This window comes from Lepus europaeus, chromosome 15, assembly GCF_033115175.1.
Source record: "Lepus europaeus isolate LE1 chromosome 15, mLepTim1.pri, whole genome shotgun sequence".
Lineage (NCBI taxonomy): Eukaryota > Metazoa > Chordata > Mammalia > Lagomorpha > Leporidae > Lepus > Lepus europaeus.
In genome coordinates this window covers 29,636,479-29,660,638 of record NC_084841.1, presented here as the reverse complement: position 1 = coordinate 29,660,638, position 24,160 = coordinate 29,636,479, and the positions used below count along the sequence as shown (strand labels likewise).

Below are 24,160 nucleotides of genomic sequence, written 5' to 3'. Positions count from 1 at the left end.
GGCTTTCCCAGGCACATTACCAGGGAGCTGAATTGGAAGTGGAGCAGCCAGGACTTGAACCTGTGCCCACATGGGATGCTGGTGTTGCAGGTGGCAGATTAACCAGCCATGCCACAATGCTGGCCTCCATGTTAGCAGTTATTAAAAGCCACAGGTTACATATTAACCAACTCATTTGCAGATCTAATAAAGGCTCTAAAGACAGACTTAGCTTTTCAATAGTAATATATGTTGTTTTAACTTCTTCATTTTATTTTATTTTTTTTGACAGGCAGAGTGGATAGTGAGAGAGAGAGACAGAGAGAAAGGTCTTCCTTTGCCGTTGGTTCACCCTCCAATGGCCGCTGCGGCCGGCGCATCTCGCTGATCCGAAGCCAGGAGCCAGGTGCTTCTCCTGGTCTCCCATGCGGGTGCAGGGCCCAAGCACTTGGGCTACCCTCCACTGCCTTCCCGGGCCATAGCAGAGAGCTGGCCTGGAAGAGGGGCAACCGGGATAGAATCCGGCGCCCCAACCGGGACTAGAACCCGGTGTGCCGGCGCAGCAAGGCAGAGGATTAGCCTGTTAAGCCATGGTGCCAGCCGTATTTTATTTTTTTTTTTAAAGATTCATTCATTTATTTGTAAGGCAGAGTTACAGAGGGAGACAGAGAGAGAGATCTTCCACCGGCTGATTCATTCCTCAAATGACTGTAACAACTGGGGCTGGACAAGGTCCAAGCCAGGAGCCTAGAACTTCACCTGGCTCTCTCACGTGGGTGGCAAGGGCCCTAGCACTTGGGATATCTTCTGCTGCTTTCTCAGGTACATTACAGGGAGCTGAGTCAGATGTGGAGCAGCAGGAACTCCAACTGGCATTCATATGGGATAATCAGCATTTCAGGTGGCACCTTAACTCACTGGTCCCTTTAATATAATTCCTATTTTCTGCAACTCTCCTCAGTTTTTAAAAATTTCTCAGTCAGTCCTAGAATTTGTAATTACTATTTTTTATTGAATTTTTCTCTAATTCATAAGCAGAGAGCTAGACACAGAGAAGAGGATTCCACCTGTTTTGTTTGTGTGTGTGTATAACTGAAAGATTTTTTTTTTTTTGAAGATTTATTTATTTGTTTGAAAGGCAGAGTAACAGAGAGGCAGAGAGAGAGGTCTTCCATCCACTGGTTCACACTCTAAATGGCCGGAGCTGAGGTGATCCGAGGCCAGGAGCCTGGAGCTTCTTCCTGGTCTCCCACATGGGTGCAGGGGCCCAAGGACTTGGTCATTTGCTGCTGCTTTCCCAGGCACATTAGCAGGGAGCTGCATCAGAAGTGGAGCATCCCATATGGGATGTTGGCACTGCAGGGGGTAGCTTTACCTGCTAAGCCATAGCACTGGCCCCTGTGTGTGTGTTTTTTTTAAAAGATTTATTTTCAAAGAGAGAGAGAGAGAGAGACAGACAGACAGACAGAGACAGAGAGATCTTCTATTTGCTGGTTCACTCCCCAGATGGCCACAATGGCTAGGGCTGGACCAGGAGGAAGCCAGGAGCTAGGAGCTTCTTCCTGGTCTCCCACATGGGTGGCAGGGTCCAAACACTTGGGCCATCTTCTGCTCCTTTTCTCAGGCCATTAGCAGGGAGCTGGATTTGAAATGGGGCAGCCGGTACATGAACTGGTGCCCATATGGGATGCTGGCATTGCAGGTGGTAGCATTACCTACTATGCCACAATACTGGCCCTTGGGATGTGGGCCTGTTTACTGCTAAGCCAAATGCCTGTGACCCAGAACTAAGTTACCATGCTGTAATCTAACAATTAAAGTGAGATTTTAAAATACATACACATATATTAAAATACATACATATATACATACATATATATGTATATAGTTAGGTTTAGGTATAAGGCCATGGTTAGGGATAGTGTTAGTGTTAAGGTTAGGGCTAGCGTTAGGTTTAGGGTTACAGTTAGGTCTAGGTCTAAGGCTAGGGTTAGGGATAGTGTTAGGGTTAGTGTTAGTTTTCTGGCTAGTGTTTAGGATAGAGTTAGGTATAATATATATATTATATATACATATATTTTAAAATCTCACTTTATTTATTGGATTATTGAGAGGTAGACATGGGGACACAAACACACACACACACACACAAATTCCCATCTGTTGGTTCATTTTCCAAATGTCTGCCATGGCCGTTAGTTGGGGTAAAACCCAGAAGCCAGAAACTCAGCCCAGGCTTCCCCAGTGGGTAATAGGATAAAATCATCTGAGTTACCACTGCTGTCTCCTAAAGTCTGCATTAGCAGAAGATGAGTCAAGAGCAGAGCTGAATCCAAGTACTCCAACAAAGGATGCTGGTGTCTTAACAATTATGCCAAATATCCACCCTGCTGTATTCCTTTACTTATGATGTTTAACTTAATTTTCACATTTTATTTTATGAAAACAAGAATATGCTAAGGTTAACTTAAGATTACAGCTTAACATCTCTGGTATAATACTAGACTTCCCATATTCATTATACTACTCAATTGGAAAAATAAAACATTTATAACAGAATAAAATATATTTTTATATAAAAATAAAATATAGGTGATAGACAAATATAGAGCAAATTAAGGATCCAAAGATAGTAAATTTCTCAAAGATAGGAACTTTGCTTCTTTCATCTTTGAAGTCTTAACAACAACTACAACATTAATTAAGCATTTATTGAGGGTTTAGCTTAAGAAACTTACAGAAGTGGAATCTGAACCTTATTTATCTTATATTTAAAAATTCATGTTTGTAGATAACTTGCTACAAATATTAAACCATATATTTGAATAAATGTCATAGTTGATCTGTCAGTGAGAATGTGACAGATACATGTGAATTCTAAATTTAAAATCCTACATGTTTCATGTAGGATAAAAAATAAAAAAGCTCTATACTTACACTACATTTAGTGGTAAGGTATGGCTGCATAGTCATAGCATGCTTAACCATGAGTTGGGGTCTTATTTTGCTGAATAAAAACAAAGTGGTTATGCAAGCTACCAATCTTCCAGAATTCACACCTTTATTGTCAGAGTCTAGAAAAACAAACAGAGAAATAAGATGCCAAAATATGATAAGCCAGTGAAAATTATGCAGATTATTATTTAAATTACTTAACATATTATCCTCTAGATAAATTAGCTGTAGGTCTTAATGTAATGGATTAGCATTTCTTATGATACCAGTATCATTCTATTCTCCATTTTTTGTTATAGAAATTACAAATACTGAAAATAAAGGACAAAGACATAAGAAGTGTGCAAGGCATTTTTTCCACTCAGAGTGGTAGGATTGAGGTTAAAAAGTAGAATAGAAGCTGGGAAGTTTAGGGATGGGCTTTTTGGGAATAAACATAATGTTCAGGATGAAAATAAATATGGGAAAAAGAAAAGAGAAACAAAAATAATTTTTACTGAGGTGACAAAGTGTTTAAGGTTATTGTGCAAAAAGAGTTGTTACTGTGAGAGCAGAATGTTAACGAATTAAAGTGATAAATGGATAAGTTAATCCAGTGCTTTATTAAACAAAATCCTGTTTGGTTGGAAGAAGAATGTTGTCAAAAAGAGACACATTGGTTCTTGATAAACAAAATAATTTTTAGGGGCATTAGCAACTTTTTACCATGGAAGGACACTAGGAGCACTCCTAAAATCTAGGATAAGGAAAAACAGGGGTAACAGAATAAGAAGAAAACAGATATATGCAGATAATGGAAAAAAATAAAGAAAAAAAACTATAAAAATATAATTAACAATTGCCTCAGGTACTATAAATGGTACCTTTTCTTTGACGTTACTGGCCCCCAGTTCTGGATAATGACTGAGGCTGACTGTTGTTACTCATTAATGTGCACCAGCAAAAGGGAAGTAATGCTAATCTTGTATGTTTTTAACAATGGGTATGCATTAAAACTTCTATATTTTTATGGAATGACTTATAATTGAAAAAATTCATATTTACGACTGGTAATCAATACGATATATGACATAAAACATTAAGTACTTAAAAAATTTGTGAATGTTTTAACAGCGTTCTAGCTCAAGATTAAGAAAACTTTGTATAACAATTATAAATAATATTAAGAAGGTACCAAGTCTTCAAAAACATTTTTATGACAGTTAAAACAATTTTGAGAGAAAATTTTATGTGATTTAAAAGATATCAACAGTTTTGTTGTGAGTGTCATTTGTTAAAGACATATGAGCCCCTGGACTGACTTATTCCTATTGTATGTGACATTTACAATTGTATGCTAGTGAAAAATATACAGAACAGATGAAGACTATGATTTTATTATGCTGTTCTCAATAATCTTAGTCAACAATACAATCTTGGACACAACATCAAACAGGTATTTATACAATAAAATACAAATAGCATTGAAGAATTAAGTAATTATTAGATAAGCAGAGTCACAGGTTAAAATGAGAAACATACCCAAAGTATTTTAAAATATCTTATAAAATTAACCTAAGAATCAGTATATAAAATATCTTACCAGCTAGAGATTCCTCATATTTAAGAATGTGCTCAACTAGGTTATCAACAAGCTGAGTACAAGCTTTTTTCACAGGTTTATATGAAGAATCCTCTTCAGACTTCAACAACTACATAAGTACATTAAAAAAAAAACTCAGTAAATAATTCATCAGGTCAAATATTACTAAAATATCAAATGTGTTCATCAGTATTTTTTCAATTTGGAATTAACTAACACTGAAAGCGTAAATTGATAATATAAAATATTATTTAACACTGAAAGTGTAAATAATATAAAATAATATAAAATTACTGATATTTAAAAATATAACCTAGTAACTAACAAATACTTTTGACTTCAGTATGAGATATTTAGATTGTTGTGTTAGAATCACTGGTATACAGGAAAGGTGACTTTTTTTTCCCTTACTCTAACCCAAAACAGAGTATCACTGAATTAATAAGTATAACTACATCTAAATTGCACATAAAATTTGTGATTATAAAACCTAACATTAGATATCTTGTTATCTTTTGCTTAATCATTAATAAATAATATTAGAAAATATTATGAATAATGAGATAAAGACAGAGATCAGTCTAACTACAGATAAAAAACAACTTTGAAAGGCAGAGTGATATAAAAGAGAGAGGTCTTCCATTCACTGGTTTACTCCACAAAATGACTGTAATAATCAAATTTGGCCAGGCTGAAGTCAGGAGGCAGAAACTCTATCCAGGTCTCCCACGTGGGTAGCAGGAACTTGCTACTTGGTGCCATTATCCACCACCTCCCAGGCACATTAGTGGGAAGCTGGATCAAAACACAAAGTACCTGGAACTCAAACTAGAACTCAGATATGGGATGTGGGCATTCCAGGTGGTGGTTTAACCTGCTGGGCAACAATGCCCGTGCCTAATTCAAGAGCTTGTGTTTTGTTTTGTGAATGGATGTCAATTAATATAATTCTACGTATTAAGGGAATTCCAATTTTGTTGATTTCTGTGAACACTTTCATTGCTGTCAAATATAATTTTTCACAATAATGACAATGTAGTCACATGCAGCTATTAGGTACCTGAAATGTGGTTTATGTAATTGAAGAATTAAAATCAGAACTTCAAAATAGTTTTCTCTGATTTTCAACTTTCTAAAACAGTAGCATAGTTGTTGTAGTCTTCTAGGACCCGTTTTTTCACACATTAGGTCACTAACTGCAATTCACATTGTTGAATATAGCTGTATTTCATTCACTTTCACAGGTGTACAACAGTCCACTATCTATGTATACTACAAATCATTAATTAATTTATTCATTCTCTGTAGCTAGGTTAAAGTTTAGTGGTACAACGTATATGTTTCCTGGTGCACATATGCAAGATTCTCTAGGGTATAAAGCTTGGAGTAGAACCATTGGGTCATAGGATGTATGCATTTTCGATTTCACATACATAATGAGATATTTTAAGCTTAAATATGAAATTCATTTGCATTTCACACATACCTTATAAATAGCCTGATGGTAATTTTATATAGTATTTTTAATATGCTTAAGTTTTTATTTCAGATACAGAGAGACAGAGAAAGACAGATGGAAAGAGAGCTCCTATTAACAGGTTCACTCCCCAAATGCCTGCAAAAGCCCGGGCCTGAGCAAGGATGAAGTCAGGAGTCAGGAACTCAGTCTGGGTCTCTCATGTGGGTAGTTAGTGACTCAAGTACTGGAGCTATCACTTGCTGTCTCCCAGGGTATACAATAGCAGGAAGCTGGAATCAGGAATGCAGCAGGTGCTTCAAAATGAGATGTAGGTGTCTCAAGTGGTGTCATCATCTTTTTTTTTTTTAAATACCTTTTTATTTTTAAAGTTCATTTGTTTGTATGTATTTCAAAGGCAGAGGAAGAGCAAGAGATCTATTTGCTGGTTCAATCCAGGTTAATGGCATTTGTAACTTAAGAAATCACATCTTACACAAAGGTAAAAAATATGTTCATCTTTTCGCTTCTAAAAGTTTTAAAGTTTTCCTTTAACCAATTATGGCATTGAGATTTTGGTTTAAGTAGGAATCAATTTTTAAAGACAATTCCTTACAGATAAACAACTGTTCCAACACTGTTAAACTGCAGTAACATGCCTGCTTTTTAGGCAGTAAATTCTGTATGTGTAGGCTTATTTTCTAGGCCTCTGTCTTGTCCTGCAAGTCTGGGCTAGGCTGAAGCCAGGAGCCTGGGACTCCATATGGCTCTCCCAAATGGGTGGCAGGGATCCACCTGCTACCTCCTGGGATGTGCATTACTAGGAAGCTGGACTGGAAGGAGAGGCAGGACTCAATCCTAGGCACCCCAGCAAGTTGCAGCTTAACCTACTGTACAAGCAGCCCAAGCCCCAAGCCATGTCATAATATTTAGGCCAAACACTTGTCCTCTCACATGAATATTGGCTGTGATTTGTTACTAGAGGTCAGGTGTGGAATTTTCCAATTATGCCATCATCTACTACAGTGCTAATAGTTTTGGATTTTGGAACATTTTAGATTTTGGATTATTGGATTAGGAAAGCTCAACTTGTAACACTCTCCCTTATCAGCAGTGCTATGAGATACTACTTAATCCACCTCGTTATACATTTGTTATTGTCTCAGTTCCCAATTTTTGCCAATCAAATGGGCTGAAAAGTAGCCTTGATTTATATTTGTCATATTACTAAATGAAGTTGAACACCTTTATAGGCAAATGTGCTAGATCCTTAATGAAACGCAATTCATGAATTTTACCTATTTTTTTACTGGGACTCTTATACAGGTTCACAGGAGAGGACTTTTGAAATTTTTCTCACTATTAATCCTTTGTTATATGTGTGTCAATTTTGTTTTCCCAGTTTGTGACTTTTTTTTTTCTTTTAAAGATTTATTTAATTTATTTGAAAGAGTTAGAGAGAGGTAGAGACAGAGAAAGAGGTCTTCCATTCGCTGGTTCACTCCCTAGATGGCCGCAACTGAAGCCAGGAGCTAGGAACTTCCTCTGCGTCTCCCACATGGGTGCAGGGGCCCAAAGACTTGGGCCATTTTCTACTGCCTTCCCAGGGCATAGCAGAGAGCTTGATTGGAAGAGGAGCAGCTGGTACTCGAACTGGCGCTGATATGGGATTGCAGCGCTTCAGGCCAGGGCTTTAACCCGCTGCACCACAGCGCCGGACCCTGTGACTTGTATTTTTACACTCATTGATTCCTGTTACATAAACAGTTTTCACTTTAAGGCAGTGAAATTTATGCTTCTTTTAAGGTTAATGCTATTTGTGAGTTGTTTAAGATATCATTCCACGGGCTGGTGTTGTGATGCTGATCCCATTATCTAGTGCTCAGAGTCCTGGCTGCTCTGTTTTCCAGTCAGCTCCCTGCTCATGCACCTGGGAAACAGAAGATGGCCCAAATACTTGGGCCCCTGCCACCCATATGGGAGACTCAGATGGAGTTCCTGGCACCTGGCTTAGGCCTGGCCCACCCAAGCAGTTGCGCCATTGTGCCCATTTGGGTAGTGAAACAGTGAATGGAAGAACTCTTTCCCTCTCTGTAACTCTGCCTTTCAAACAAATAAATAAATAAATCTTAGAAAGAGGAATGATCCCCTTCACAAAAGCAAAAAAATACGTTCTTTTTTTTTTGGGGGGGGGGGTAAAAGTTTAAAAGCTTTCCTTTAACTGATGATAGAGCTGATTTTTTTAGTTGAATTAATTAGGAATCAATTTTTAAAGATAATTCCTTATGAAGAAACTATTGTTGCATGCCTATTTATCTTTTCCTTATAGTCAGTAGTGCCACTTCTGTTTACAGGACATATATTCTGTATATGCTTATTTTCCCTTATTTTTTAGTCTTTTTAGTACTGCTATATCTTAATTATTGTATTTTATTTTGACAGACAGAGTAGATAGTGAGAGAGAGAGACAGAGAGGAAGGTCTTCCTTTTGCCGTTGGTTCACCCTCCAATGGCCGCTGCGGCCGGCACATCGCGCTGATCCGAAGCCAGGAGCCAGGTGCTTCTCCTGGTCTCCCATGCGGGTGCAGGGCCCAAACACTTGGGCCATCCTCCACTGCACTCCTGGGCCATAGCAGAGAGCTGGCCTGGAAGAGGGGCAACCGGGATAGAATCTGGCGCCCCAACCGGGACTAGAACCTGGTGTGCCGGCGCCGCAAGGTGGAGGATTAGCCTGTTAAGCCACGGCGCCAGCCAATTATTGTATATTTTTAACCCACCCCAGTTACTATATCTTTAAAAATAATCCTTTATCGGCAGATGCCGATAAAGGCAGAGAGACATAGGGAGATCTTGCATCCACTGTTTCACACCCCAAATGCCTTCAATAGTTAGGGCTGGGTCACTGCAATAATCAACATTGCAATAATCCTAGAAGTTTATTTTTCTATATCCTTCCTTGCTCTTCATAAAATTTAGGCACACATGTTGATATAACTGTTAAGAGTGATTATATCTCTGTCACATGTATATGAATAAATGAATTTTCTTCATTTCTTTCATTTAACAAAACTTTGCTACTATAAGGAACTTCATCATACAATCTCAATGTCATTAGTAAAATAAATTGTTGGTAGAAACTAAGGTAGGAAAACAGAAGAGAGAGCATGCATTGATTGAAAGGGCAACAACTAAATCAGATAAATAAACATACAATAGATGTAAAACTACCATCCTTCTTCTAACTTGTCAATAACATCCTTTCTACTAAATCCATAGACTAGTATTTCTGAAAGCTACACTTAACTTTTACTTAATCACTTACTGTAATTATCAGATGAAATATGTGGCTGCAGAGTTTTTGGAAATTATACTGTCCCCTTTGGAATGGGTGATTTAACTAAGGTGGTCAAAAGGTCCTATAATACAGAGTCATTTGATTTAGGAAGGGAATTATGCCAAACACTGGAAAAATGCTAATACTTTTTGAAGCAGAATGAAGAATATTTCTATTTTAAATATTCTGAACTAAATTTAAAGATTCAAAAGGAGGTATACATTTCCACTTACAGAAGTTTTCAAAAAAGCACTAATTGTGATTTAATTCTGTATTACTATAGGAAATTCTATGGGTTTTTAAAACCTGACAAATGATGTTTTATGTATGTCATGCAATATGTATATTTATTTATTTATTTTAATTTTTTTTTTTTGACAGGCAGAGTGGATAGTGAGAGAGAGACAGAAACAGAGAGAGAGAAAGGTCTTCCTTTGCTGTTGGTTCACCCTCCAATGGCCGCTACGGCTGGCGCATCGTGCTGATCCGAAGCCAGGAGCCAGGTGCTTCTCCTGGTCTCCCATGTGGGTGCAGGGCCCAAGGACTTGGGCCATCCTCCACTGCCTTCCCGGGCCATAGCAGAGAGCTGGCCTGGAAGAGGGGCAACCGGGATAGAATCTGGCGCCCCGACCGGGACTAGAACCCGGTGTGCTGGCGCCGCAAGGCGGAGGATTATCCTGTTAAGCCACGGCGCCGGCCTGCAATATGTATATTTAAAGATCTCATGACTATTATCTAAAGGAATAGAAAAGAAATAATTATTTGGAAGGGAAGACAGGATTTCAATTAGCTATTCAGAAAACTTACTGTTGTAACAGCAGAATAACTGACTAAATAGGGAGCAAGAAAAACATTTAACTTAATATTGACATGAATTTTTCCTAGAAAAAGGTAAATAATTAACACAGAACTGAAAAGATTCTTTTAAATCGTAAAGTCTGTTAAGGATTGACCTTCTATTAGACTCCGTGTTATCAATGTCAAAATAATACTCACATTTTGAAGTAGTTGCTCAAACCAGTCATATCCAGTATCTCTGCATGCAGCAACCTAAGAAGGAAAAAATGATAAAATTATCAATAAATATTAGAAACGTATTTTATAATGAAAAAATATTTTTGCATACTTTAGCTTTAAGTATATAAAAGTCTCAGTTTTCTCAAATTAAAAAGTTTATTTTAAGGTAAATAATTTGTTATTTTCAGCAACCCAAACAATAACAAATGTTATATAATTTTATTGTAAAAATATCTTGGAAGATAGTAAAAAAATTAGTTTAATATATTGAAGTTTAATTAATATAGTACTAAATCTTGAACAATAATTTGAACCACACTCTACCAGAAAAATCTGTAAAGCTTAAAAAGAATAAAAATATGTTATACAGAATATAATTATGTATATCAAATATTTTTTTAAATTTTTTTTTATTTTTTGATAGGCAGAGTGGACAGTGAGAGAGAGAGACAGAGAGAAAGGTCTTCGTTTTGCCGTTGGTTCACCCTCCAATGGCTGCTGCGGCTGGCGCACTGTGGCTGGCGCACCGCGCTGATCCAATGGCAGGAGCCAGGTGCTTATCCTGGTCTCCCATGGGGTGCAGGGCCCAAGCACTTGGGCCATCCTTCACTGCACTCCCTGGCCACAGCAGAGAGCTGGCCTGGAAGAGGGGCAACCGGGACAGAATCCGGTGCCCCGACTGGGACTAGAACCCAGTGTGCTGGCGCCGCAGGCGGAGGATTAGCCTAGTGAGCCGCAGCGCTGGCCAGAACTAATCTTTATTCTTGAAGTATTCAAAGCCATTGAAAGGGAAGGAATCCTCACAAACTCCAGCTTCACCTTAATTCCAAAATTCCAAGATAAAGGTACAACAAAGAAACAGAACTATAGACCAATATTCCTAATGAACGCGGATGTAAAAATCCACAACAAAATACCAGCTAATTGAATCCAACAACACATCAAAAAAGATCGTCTGCCTAGACCAAGTGGGATTTATCCCAGGGATGCAGGGATGGTTCAACATACACAAATCAATAAATCTGATACATCACATTAACTAACTGAAGAATAAAAATGATTATCTTAATAGACGCAGAGAAAGCATTTGACAACATACAACATCCTTTCTTGATGAAAACCTTAAACAAATGGAGTATAGAAAGAACATGCCTCAATACAATCACAGGAATATAAGACAAACACACAGCCAGCATCACAATGAATGGGGGAAATCTGGAAGCATTTCCATTAAGATCTGGAAGCAGACAAGGATGCCCACTTTTACCATGAATACTCCATGTACTCCTGGAAGTTTTAGCCAGAGCCATTAGGCAAGAAAAAGAAATCAAAGGGATACAAACTGCAAAGAAGGAATTCAAATTGTCCCTGTTTGCAGATGATATGATCTCTTATATAGGGGAACCGAAAGACTCTACTAAGACATTATTAGAACTCATAAGAGAGCTTGCAATGTTGTAGAAAATAAAATCAACACACAAAAATGGCATTTGCATCCACAAACAATGCCATGGCTTAAAAAGAACTCCCAATATCAGTCCCATTAACGATGGCTACAAAATACTTTAAATGCCTTTGGATAAATTTAATCAGGGATGTGAAAGATGTTCACAATGAAAATTACAAAACATTAAGGAAGGAAATAAGACACCAAAAAAAAAAAAAAAAAAAGGAAAAATCTTGCACATCTGTGGATTGGAAGAATTAATATCATCAAAATATCCATACTACCCAAGGCAATTTAATACATTCATTGCCATCCAACACCAACACCAAAGATATTCTCAGATCTAGAAAAAAATGACCCTAAAAATCATGTGGAAACCCAAGAGATCCAGAAAGGCTAAAGCAACCTGAAATAATAAAAAAATCTGGAGGCATCACAACACTAAATTTCAAGACATACTATAGGGTGTGGTGGAATGAGAAGGCCATGCCAAGGTGGCCACTGGCAAGCGAGCGTCAGTTACTCAGGAATGGCTTTGGAAATTGCCTGGCAACAGGCTGTGATTGGATGGCTTTGGAAACTGCCTGGCAACAGGCTGTGATTGGATGGCTTTGGAAACTGCCTGGCAACAGATTGTGATTGGTTGGGGCATAGACCGCCCCTTGACAGGATTGGTTGGTCTTGGCTATATAAGCTGTTGTACTAACTGAAATAATCGAGTCTGCCGGCTGCTTGCCTAAGCCTGCTTTCACCCGACTCCCGGGGTCTGTGTGGTGACTCTGCGCCTCTTGCCCCCACCACGCTGCTCCTCTAAGAAACGAATCCACTGCAACAATAGGGCAATTATAATCAAGACAGCCTGGTACTGGCATAAAAATAGACACATGGACCAATGGAACAGATCAGAAACTCCAGAAAGTAATCCATGCATTTATAACCAATTAATCTTTGAGCTAATTTGTTTGAGCTAAATCACTTCCTGGAGAAAGGACAATCTCTTCCACAAATGGTATTGAGAAAATTGGATCTCCATATGAAGCAAGAGCCCCACCTCACATCCCATACAAAAATCACAATGTATCAAGGATTTAAAATTTGACCTGAAACTACCAAACTAACTACTTAAGGAAAACATCAGGGAAACAATACAAGACACCGGACTCTGCAAAGACTTCTTGAGTAAGACCCAAAAACTGTAGGCAATAAAAGCAAAAACAGACAGATGAGAATACATCTAGCTAAGAGGAAGCTCTCAACAAAGTGTAAAGGCAACAGACAGAATGGAAGAAAATATTTGCAAACTATGCATCTGACATCCAGAATATATAAGGAGCTCAAAAAACTCAGCAACAACAAAACAATAAAACAATCCAGTTAAGAAATGGGCTAAGGACATGAACAGGCATTTTTCAAAAGATGAAATACAAATGGCCAATAGACAAATGAAAATACGTTCAGGATCAGCAGACATTAGAGAAATGCAAATAAAAATCACAATGAGGTTTCACCTCACCCTACTTAGAATGGCTATCATCCAAATGGTGAGGATGTGGAAAAAAAAGGTACCCTGATATACTATTGGTAGGAATGTAAACTAGTATAACCATTATGGAAGACAGTATAGAGATTCCTCAGAAATCTGCAAATAGATCTAACACATGACACAACAATCCCACTCCTGGGAAATTTATTCATAGGAGATGAATCAGCATATGAAAGACTTTACCCTCATGTTTAAAGCAGCAGAATTCACAATAGCTAAGATGATGTGGAATCAACCCAGATATCCATAAGCTGATGACAGGATAAAGAAAATGCGGCAAATACATACGATGGAATATTACTCAGTCATAAAAAAGAATGAAAGCCTGTCATTCATAATAAAATGGCTGCAAATGGAGATCATCATACTTAGTGAAATAAGCCAGTCCTCAAAACACAAATATTATATGTTTTCTCTGATTTTTGGTAACTAGTATATACAGTACAAAAAAGTAATGTATACTAGTGAAACTGACATCTTGAGATCTGATTACTGTTTACAGCCCTTGTCTATATTCCTGTGGAACAGTGGTCTACTTTTTACTTGTTTAGAGGAACATTGAACCTGTGATTATAAAGTAAATTGAAAGTATATTATCACAAAAAGTTAAAACTAGGAAAGAGGAGGCAGAGAAGGAAGGAGTAATATTATCACTGTCTTCCTGGAATTGTATGTATGAGATTTATCAAATCTCTATGTATTAATAAATTTAAAAATATAATTAAAAATGTATTCTGGGTAAAAAAAATCACAGTCTATGTCTGTAATGAAACAAAACTAATCTAAATTCATATTTTCTGAAAAAGGTAGAATAATGTCTAAGTTGCCACTCTTGGACCACTGTTATCTATTCTTCCACTTCTTTCCCTGTCTTTAACTGTTGCAAAAATAGGAGAATCTCAACATTCATACTTAACATGAATGAACACCAAGAATTTTGGCTATGAGAAAACAACCTCAACTTACTTGCATCCTTTGAGTATCTCCAGAAACATAAGGTAAAAGAAGCATGACTAAATATCCAAATTAATCAAATATTTCATCACTGCCTATCCCTTCATAACACAGGTTGAACCTCAACTAGCTTTGCACCAGTGACCACACACTTATTCCATCCTTTCTTACCACATCAGTGATATTTAAAATTTTCCTTGTCATTGCCTCTTTGTCATTGTGTGGAGTTGGAGTAAACCAGAGTTTTTGGAATGTTTCATTCACTAATTTCTAGAAGAAAAAAAAAGTAAAATCACCTAACTCATCATAACAAACACAGCAAATATACAATCCCAAATTCTCAATAAAGCTCATCACAAAACCATAAATAACTAATCAAAACACAAACTGATGGAAATGTCTGGAATGAATTTCCTTACAGTTTTCTTAAATAACTAATTTTTTTTTCAAAAGTATGAATTTGTAAAATGTGGCAAAAATTCTAAATAATTTCAATGAGTATTACTATACCTAGCCTAGCCTGGCCTAAAACTTATGCATAGTATACCCCATAGGGATTTTGTTTTTGTTTAAAATTAAAATTTTTTATATTTGAAAGGTGGAGATCTCCCAAGGCTGGTTTGCTTCCCAAATGCCTGCAAGAGCTTGGGCTGGGTCAAGCTAAAGCCAGGAGCTAGAAACTCAGTCTAGGTCTCTGAAGTGGGTGCAAGGACTCATGTACTTTAGAGCCATCATCTACTGCCTCCCATGGTGCTCATTTATCAAGAGGATGGACAGGAAGCAGAGGAGTGAACTTAATGCAGGCACTACAATATGGGTTGTGGGTGTCTTTAATTGTTGTACAAACACCTACCTCACAAATGTTTTTGATGAAACTAAAAACTATATTTTTACTGATTTTGGAGTAGTTGTTATAGTATTTACCAAACTTAAAAAAATTAGGGACAACACATGTATGTGAATTCACTAATGAATTTAAAGATTAAACTTTCAACATAGTTTTTATTTACTAATTTGGGAAACTAAACACATACCATTTGAAAAACAGTTTCAATCTGATGACAAACTTTTGGATATAATGCAATGACATAAATAAATATCATAATTGCTGAATTGGTTGAGAAAGAATAGATTTTATGCAATACAAAAATCCAGACATTAAAAATTTAAGTTTAGAACAAAAAATGTTGAGGGGATGGTCAAGTAGGGTCAGCAACATTGCAGGCAGAACTGTAAATTTCTTGTTAGAGATGCCACCTGCCTTTACCTGGCCAGCTCTCCTCCCAGGCCAGCCAAGTAATGAAAGTCAACAGAGTGCCTTCCCCTAGGAGGTTCACACCTCCCTTAGGATATACCCCATGTGAAGAGATAGATAGGTCTGGGCCTCTGAATTTACAAGGCCTAAAGCCCACCAGATTATTATCAAGCCCCTTCTATCAGGTTCTATTTGCCTCTCAATCAGAAAACTTAATTGTAGCTTAGACAGCACCTTTCTTAGCTCCTCTAATAATGACTCTGTCCTTTGTTCTAGGCCCTGTCTAGTGCACTTGGGCCTCATTCCTTTGTAATCATAACCTCTACTCTACCACCAATGGCTCTACTCCCAACCTGTGTGTACTGATGGTCCTCTTCCCCACTTAATGCTGTATAATTGTTCAAACCTGGTAAATGCCACTCTTAGGATCATTGGTTACTATCCTCACTCTGTCTTTTATGACCTTGTCTAAATATGATCAGAGTCGGCAAACTTGGAAGGCTTCCATAGCCTTGGCAACTCATGACGACAGCCTAGGGTGGTTACTGGCGCCATAAACTAGAGTGTCAATTTGTTGGGTCAACAACAGGAGCCACTGTGCAGTTACTCCTCATGCGGGATCTCTGTCCTTAATGTGCTGTACATTGTGATTTAATGCTATAACTAGTACTCAAACAGTATGTTTCACTTTGTGTTGCTATGTGGGTGCAAACTGTTGAAATCTTTATACTAAATTGATCTTCTGTATATAAAGAGAATTGAAAATGAATCTTGATGCAAATGGAAGGGGAGAGGGAGCGGGAGAGGGGAGGGTTGCGGGTGGGAGGGAAGTTATGGGAGGGGGAAGCCATTGTAATCCATAAGCTGTACACTGGAAATTTATATTCATTAAATAAAAGTTAAAAAAAATCAATAAAATTTAGCAGTAACAAACATCTTATTTCAAACATGAAAGAAAATAAGTTTTAAAGTGGCCAATGTTTTGTCTTACCTTAATGCCCTCCTCATCATTGACTCTACGAATCATTTTTACACACATTTCTGTAATTTTTGGAAATGTAGGTTGTTCAATGCAGATGTCTCTTAGAATCTTTATTACCCTTTTCCTGACACTGATACCAGTATCCTAAAAACAGAAAAGTATTTTTAAATGTTAGAAAAATTGAAATACCTGAAGTGTACAAATTTGATAGAATGAAATTAGAAAATAGGTATTCATTATATTCATTATTTGTTAACATGATATATGTGGCTTATACATTCTCTGTTTACAGGTTTTCTTAACATGAATATGATTTGTTATACTTTCCTTAAAATTATTCATTTATTTATTAATTTCCTCATTTTCATTGTATTTGAGAGGCTGACAGAGATAGAGAAACAGGGGCTTTCTGTTGGTTCCCTTTCCAAATAGCTGAAACAGCTTGGGACAGGCTGAAGCTAGGAGCCTGGAACTCCATCCTAGTGTCCCATATGGGTGGTAGACACCCAAGTACATGGATTATCACCTTCTGCCTTTGAGGGTATCTATTAACAGGAAGGTGGACTCAAAGTGGAGGTTAGGGTTAGAGCTCGGGCACTCCGAAATGGGATGCAGGCATCCTAGGGAGTGACGTAAAATTTTGAGCTAAACATCTTCTGCATATTGTATTTACTTTCAACATAGTATATCCAAGAACACATTCTGTTGCTTTGCAATGGACACAAGACTAGAATATAAGCTTGTTAAAATTAAATATATAATAAATATAAATAGAATAATATCTGGCACTTAAATAGCATTTAATCAAATTTTAACAGAAAAGTTTAATCAAACCTTTAGTACTAACTTACCATTTAAAGGGAACAAAGTACAAAGTAAAGAAAATGATGGGCAAATAACAAAACTGACCTGGTCTTTTAAGTGAGTCAACGTCATGGGGAAGTATATAAAAGAGTAGGAAGATAGTCTTCAACTTTGAGACTCGATCACCAAATGCAATGGGAAAGGCAGAGAAAGATACAGAGACAAAGAAAGAGAGGGAGGGGGGAGGTAGAAGGTGAGGGAGAGAGAGGGAGGGGGAGAGAGAGAGGAGAGAAAGAAAGAGAGAGAGAGAAACGAGTGCGAGCAAGCAAACTTCCATTTGTTAGTTTTCTCCCTAAATGGCTGCAATACCTAGGGCTGGAGCAGGCTGAAGCCAGGAGCCAGGAACTCCATCTATGCCTCCATGTGGGTGTCAGGAATTCAAGTTCTAGAGCTATCATCTGCTTCTTCCCAGGTACATTAGCAGGGAGCTGGGTTAGAAACGAAGCAGCCAGGACTTGAACTAGCACTCTGATACCAAATGCAGGCATCACACGTGGTGGCTTAACCCACTGTGCCAAGATGCCTACTCCAACGTGTTACCTTAAATTGGATTCTAATTCTTAAAAAAAAAAAAAAAAAAAAAGCCAACTTAAGAATCTGAAGATGAATGATTGGGTGAGATAGTTTTCTTTTGATAGGACAATATCCTTATTTTTGGTGATAGTCAAGCTGAAGTATGCACGGAAAAACAGAAAAGTAGTAAAATGTTTGTAATTTAACTTAAGATAATTTAAGTTTAGATCAAATATAGAGGTGAGTTTAAGGGTGTTTACTGTATAATTTTTCTTTAAAAGACTTTTGGGACTGGTTGTGTGGCATGGGGTTAAGCAATGTTAAGCTGCCAACTGCAAAGCAAGCATCCCATTTTGGAATCCTGCTGCTCACTCTGATCCAGAGCCCCGCTAACATTCCTAGCAAGGCAGCAGAAGACGGCCCAAATATTCAGGAAACTGCCACCCATGTGGGAGATCTGGACAGAGTTCTTGGCTCCTGGCTTTGGACTGGCCCACCCAGGCTGTTACAGAGATTTGGGAAGTGAACCAGTAGATAGAAGATCTCTTTCTCATCTCTCCTGCTCTGTTATTCTCTCAAATAAAATAAATCTTAAAGAAAGATGACTACATAAGCCATTCTTTAAGAACACTTTGATATTAACAAATTAAAAAAATAAAAAGCATAAGGCAGTGTGCAAAATTACTGATTTCCATTATGTCATTTAGCAGTTCTGAAACATTTTAGGATATTTTGCTAGAGTTAATTGTCAGGTAATTGAGAATCCTATTGATTTTACTCTTTACTCTTGAAAAGACTGAAGCACTAAAAGCGAAAAAGTTCTTCTACTCCTTTCTTAAATTATTTCTTAATTAAAACTTTTTTTAACTTAGAGAGTTCTCAATGACTGGTTTACTCCTTCACATGCCTACAATAATTCCAGGAGGGAGCCAAAGCTGAGAGGTATGAACTCAATGCAAAACTAACACACAGGTTGCAGGAACAAAATCACTTGAGCCATTACCACTGCTTATCATGGTCTACATTAGTAGGAAGCTAGAGTCAGAACTTGGAGCCTGGTTTTGAACCAAGGTACTCTGATGGACGATGTAGGCGTCTTAACCACTAGGCCAAAAGCCTGCCTTGCTTTTTGTTGTTTTAGTTGTTTTTAAATATTTATTTTTTATTTATTTGAAAGGCAGAGTTACAGAGACAAGAGGAGAAACAGAGAGATCTTCCATCCATTGGTTCACTCCCTAAATGGCTACAATAGATGGGGCTGGGTCAGGCCAAAGCCAGGAGTCTGTAGCTTCTTCCAGGTCTTCAACGTGGGTGCAGGGGACGAAGCTTTTGGGCCATCTTCTGCTTTCCCAGGTGCATTAACAGGGAGCTGGACTGGAAGTGGAGCAGCCAGGTCTCAAACCTGTGCCCATATGGGATGCCAGCATCGCAGGTGGAGGCTTAATGGGTTATGCCACAATGTTGACCTGTTGTTTTATTTAGCAGGTGGAGACACAGACAGAGTTCCCATCCAATATTCACTTTCCAAATACTAGCAATGGCTGGGATCAGCCAGGTTGAAGCTGGGAGCCAGGAAACTCAATCCAGGTCTCCCATGTGGGTGGCAGGACCCAAATTACCTGAGCCATCAACACTAGTACACAGGGTCTTCGTTATCAGGAAGCAAGAGATAGTAGCTGGAGCCAAATATCAAGGCCATATATTCCAATATGGGGTCATTTGGCCTGCCACTCACCCCAAATTATTCTTTTTTTTTTTTTTTTGACAGAATTACAGACAGTGAGAGAGAGAGACAGAGAGAAAGGTCTTCCTTCCGTTGGTTCACTCCCCAAATGGCCGTGATGGGCGGAACTGTGCCAATCCGAAGCCAGGAGCCAGGTGCTTCTTCCTGGTCTCTCACGAGGGTGCAGGGACCCAAGCACCTGGGCCATCCTCCACTGCTTTCCCAGGCCACAGCAGAGAGCTGGACTGGAAGAGGAGCAACCGGGACTAGAACCGGTGCTCATATGGGATGCCGGCGCCGCAGGCGGAGGATTAACCTAGTGAGCCATGGCGCCGCCCCCCCACCCCCAATTATTCTACAACAAAGATTTTATACCTAGTTGAAGCTGAAAAGTATACCCCTCTACTCTAATGGTAATAAATACTTGGTAAGGTGAGAATACCCACTCTCACGCACTAATACATATAAAGTCAATATTCCTGTAATGGGTCATGTGGGGATTTCAAAGTTCTTTCCTAATGCTAATGCTTCCTTTTGTTTTCCAGGAAAATGCTACAGTGCAAGAGTTCCCTGACAAAGAAGGAAAAAAGTGTCTGAGAGCAGTAATTTTTAAATTTGTGTTTAAGCCTCAAATAGCTTTCTGAGTTACCTTGTAGGTATCTGAGCTTGTCAAAATTCAGTTCTAAGGAAACATGCAAATATGCATAAAGGATCCAAAAATAACAGATACTAACTTTATATAGCTCTCTCTCACTGAAATAATAATTCTTGTTTATATACTTACAAATATGAATATATAAATACTCTAGGTTCCTATTTTTCCATGCAGTCCTAATCATTTGTTCATTGTTAACTGGAATAATCAAAAAGTAATAGAAACTGAGAAAAGAAATCCAATTTTTGCCAATGGTCTGTTTTATGATATTGAGCAGTGTTCCTCTTGAAAATGCATCCTTCACAAAGTTGCTACAGTTCACAGATTAAGACTATAAATATATAATTGATACATTACTTTTCTAGCTTAACATTTTAAAACAATACATGATATTAAAAATGCAAAATTATATTGATGAATCATAAAAATGGCAAACATACCAATATTCTTTCAATTAGCATATCATAATACTGTTCCGCAAGTTGAGGTCGACAAAGGACAAATCGACCAAGTAATTCTACTGCAGCTTCTCGGACACTGGTGGAGTTGTCCATCAATCGTCCATGAACTCCTCGCTGCATATCGAGCTAAACAAAAGTAAAGAAAAGGTAATTTATACTTAATAAACTAGCATTTTAATTTGAATAGAACAACCAAGTAAGAATTATTTTTGCTCTCTTTACCCTTGCAAGAATACTGGGGTCTACAGCAACAACCTCAGATAAACACTTCATGGCTTTTGTTCGAACGGCAATTGCATTTTCACCAAGAACTCGTAGAATCTGCCAAGCAAACATTGATATTTCATAAACTTTAGAATATATAAAATTTAACAAAATATAGCATGAAAATATGCAAGAAAAAAATCTATTACCTGCCTCCCTTTATTTTGTATATGAGTACTTAGATATAAAATTATTTTAATGATTATATATAAAATATTTACTAATCCAAAACTTTAAAGATTAGCACATGGGGTAAGTGAGGCAGGCATTGTATACTTTGGGGCCCTCCTTCACTCTGGTATTCTCAACAAAACTGTTTTTTATTGTTTTCATTTTCAAGAACGTTCAGTCCCTCTGAAACCTCACTATGTGTATACCTTTAATTAAGGACATTTTGTAATTCACTCTACTTATACCATAATGTGTATATTCATATAAATACATAGCCACTTATTTTTGAAATAAGAATTAGTATATAAAAGGCATGCAGAAAAGACATTTATAACAAATATGTAATATAGAATTTCTATAATCTTTTAACTATCCACGCTCAGTAATGAATAGACATTGTTACAACTCCTTAAGCATCCACTCAGAAAAATCAACATTTCTGTATGAAAAATATTGGATCAGTTTACCTGTGTCAAATAAATATCAAAGCTTTGGGCAAATGGCCTCATGGAGGCTAAGTATCGAACAATCAAGCAAGCATCATCATAGTCCACAGTATCAGAGTTCATCCTGCAACAGAAAAGTCATCAAAATTTTATTAATTTTTTTTGTAACTTAGGTTAATAGATATTAAAGAGATAACAGAATATGTAAATATATTTTCTATCTGGGATCTTACTTTAATGTGCTGAACTGAGAAGGTGTGGTTTTGATAATGCTTCTAAGAAATTTTTTCCGGTTTTCAGCCCGATGCATAATTTGACCAGTTGTCTCAATTTCTTTTGCATGATGTGTTCCTTCAGATGATTCTTCATCTTTTTGTGATTTCATTGCTTTTTCTGTTTCTAGAGTTGTGTCACGGAACCACTGGGCTATATAGAACTTGCGAGAAAACTAGAAACAAATTAGAAAAACTTGAGCATGATGAAATTAGCAACAAAATTCTCCAGCAATTAATAAAATCAGAGTACTCACAACCAGAACACAATCGTGAGGTTTCACTGAAAACAATTTTCATCAGATAAAAAGTTTAAAACTTTGGGATAGCCTCAAAGATAGAAAACATATTTTACTTTGTTCTAATATTTGCAACAATGATATACAATGATTATTTGATAAATACAAGTATATTAAATATAGAATACTACTATCAACTAATTACCCAAGGACATATCACTGGAGACAGCAAATTCAGACAGATTTTACAGTCAACTGTAAAAGTTAAGAATAAATGTATAAAATGCTGAAGGTGGAAGACTCTGCCTGTTTTCAAATTTTGTCTTATTTCTACAAGAAATACATAGATCAATTATCAGTGAAGTAGTTTAATATGAAGAACAATTGCAAGTATGTTCCTCTGAATGCATATCAAAAACCTGTAGTAGTTGGCTGAATAGTTCAGTGGTCTATAATCTCATTTAATTACACTTTCCAGCCATAAAAGAATAAATAAAAATACCCCAGGTATATGGCTACTGTTTTCTAATATAGTGTATACATTTTATATATGAACCTATTACACTACTACTCTGGACACACAATACACATGAAAACACAATGACTACATTTTAAAAATAGAAATATAAGTAAATAGTTTATTTTTGTATATTGATGGATTATCTCATGCATCATCTGGCCCATATCCACAGTGAGAACCAGCAACCAAGCCAAGATTCAAAGGTAATTTATAAAAAGATTTTAAAATATTTTTCATTACTCAAATTTTGGTATACTATAATACATATAACCAGAATACCATATAAGACAAATCAACCTATAACTATTAGTATCCTTGTATAATCAATATTCCAGACAACTTAACTTTTCTTCTTCATGCTACCTTCCAATATTTTTAGACCCAGTTAAATATACATATAGTATCCTGCCTCCAGAAAGCAAAGAATCCTACCACTAGTGAAGGATCAGTCTCAGTGTTTTCATCCAAATAATCAAGTAATGCCTTTTGTAACTGTTGGATTTCATCTTCTCCTCCTGAAACCTACGGGGTGTAACAAATAAGAACAAAGAAAAAAATTACTGGTGTGCTCTAATAATCATCTAGTTGTAAACAAAAATCTGAGGAAAGAAACTGACAATATCAAAAGTGAAAATGTTAACTATAGCAACTAAGAGGAAGAAACAGAAAAATACTATTTCTTTATTTTAAAAATATTTCAGAAACTACATGCCTTCTTTCTTTTAAACAGCACACTGGCAGCTAACAAAAATTACCAGAACAATGTGTTAAATCCTCAGAAGTAGGAATGCCCTGGAACTGGTTTTCTGTTTGAATTAAAGAGAACACCTCCAAACTTTAAATCTCATAAATGAAAACTGTAACTATTTGTATTAATATATTTTGTACAATGCTTAAATTTTTCTAAGACTATGTTCCTTTGAGATATTATTTAAAAAGAACATTGTAGAAGGAAAATATTATTTTTAATTAATATGAAAACAGTATGTTTCATGTAGAATACTAAATATTCAATAGGTGAGTTATTTTTCTATCCAGGTGCAGAAAGGAACTTTATCTTTAGGTTCTATCAAGAATTCTGCAGATAGGAATCAAATGAGTTGATGTTCATGTCCATATCATGTGAAGTTCCAAATATATATTTAACTAGAATATATATGACTATAGAATATATTAGAACATATGTAAGTAGAATGCAAAGATCTGAATAACACATGTTCTAGGGGTATAGTGAGACTGATATATTCAGAAATTGGCCATAGCACTGTGAATAAACTCTAAATTTCCAAAGGCAACCGAGAAATGTATTAAGAGCCAAAAAGATATTTATGAATAATGCTCTCCCTAAGGTTGAACAAGAACAATCTACACAATAGCAGTAAGAGATCCAAGGATCCCTCTAAGAAATACTGGAAGTTATATAGCCTGAACATCATGGTGTCTGTATTATCATTCACCAAAAAAAAAGAACTGCAATTCTTTGGAGAAACAGATGCTCCAAGGGCTGGGGCAGAGAAAGTAAAAGATG

The 24,160-nt window shown here is 37.0% G+C and overlaps 1 protein-coding gene across 8 annotated transcripts in view; it reads right to left on the bottom strand.

The window, feature by feature from the left end:
- The window catches only part of NIPBL (NIPBL cohesin loading factor), a 227,934-nt gene that overhangs the window by 26,373 nt on the left and 177,401 nt on the right, over positions 1-24,160 (bottom strand). For all 8 annotated transcript variants that reach the window (XM_062212605.1, XM_062212607.1, XM_062212606.1 and 5 more), the window contains 10 exons: positions 23,065-23,154; positions 21,835-22,049; positions 21,623-21,725; positions 20,943-21,041; positions 20,700-20,846; positions 16,514-16,648; positions 14,439-14,537; positions 10,303-10,356; positions 4,517-4,625; positions 2,917-3,053 (listed from right to left, as the gene is read on the bottom strand). In XM_062212605.1, coding sequence (XP_062068589.1) covers positions 2,917-3,053; positions 4,517-4,625; positions 10,303-10,356; positions 14,439-14,537; positions 16,514-16,648; positions 20,700-20,846; positions 20,943-21,041; positions 21,623-21,725; positions 21,835-22,049; positions 23,065-23,154 — 1,188 coding nt within the window. The remainder of the gene's footprint in view (positions 1-2,916; positions 3,054-4,516; positions 4,626-10,302; positions 10,357-14,438; positions 14,538-16,513; positions 16,649-20,699; positions 20,847-20,942; positions 21,042-21,622; positions 21,726-21,834; positions 22,050-23,064; positions 23,155-24,160) is intronic.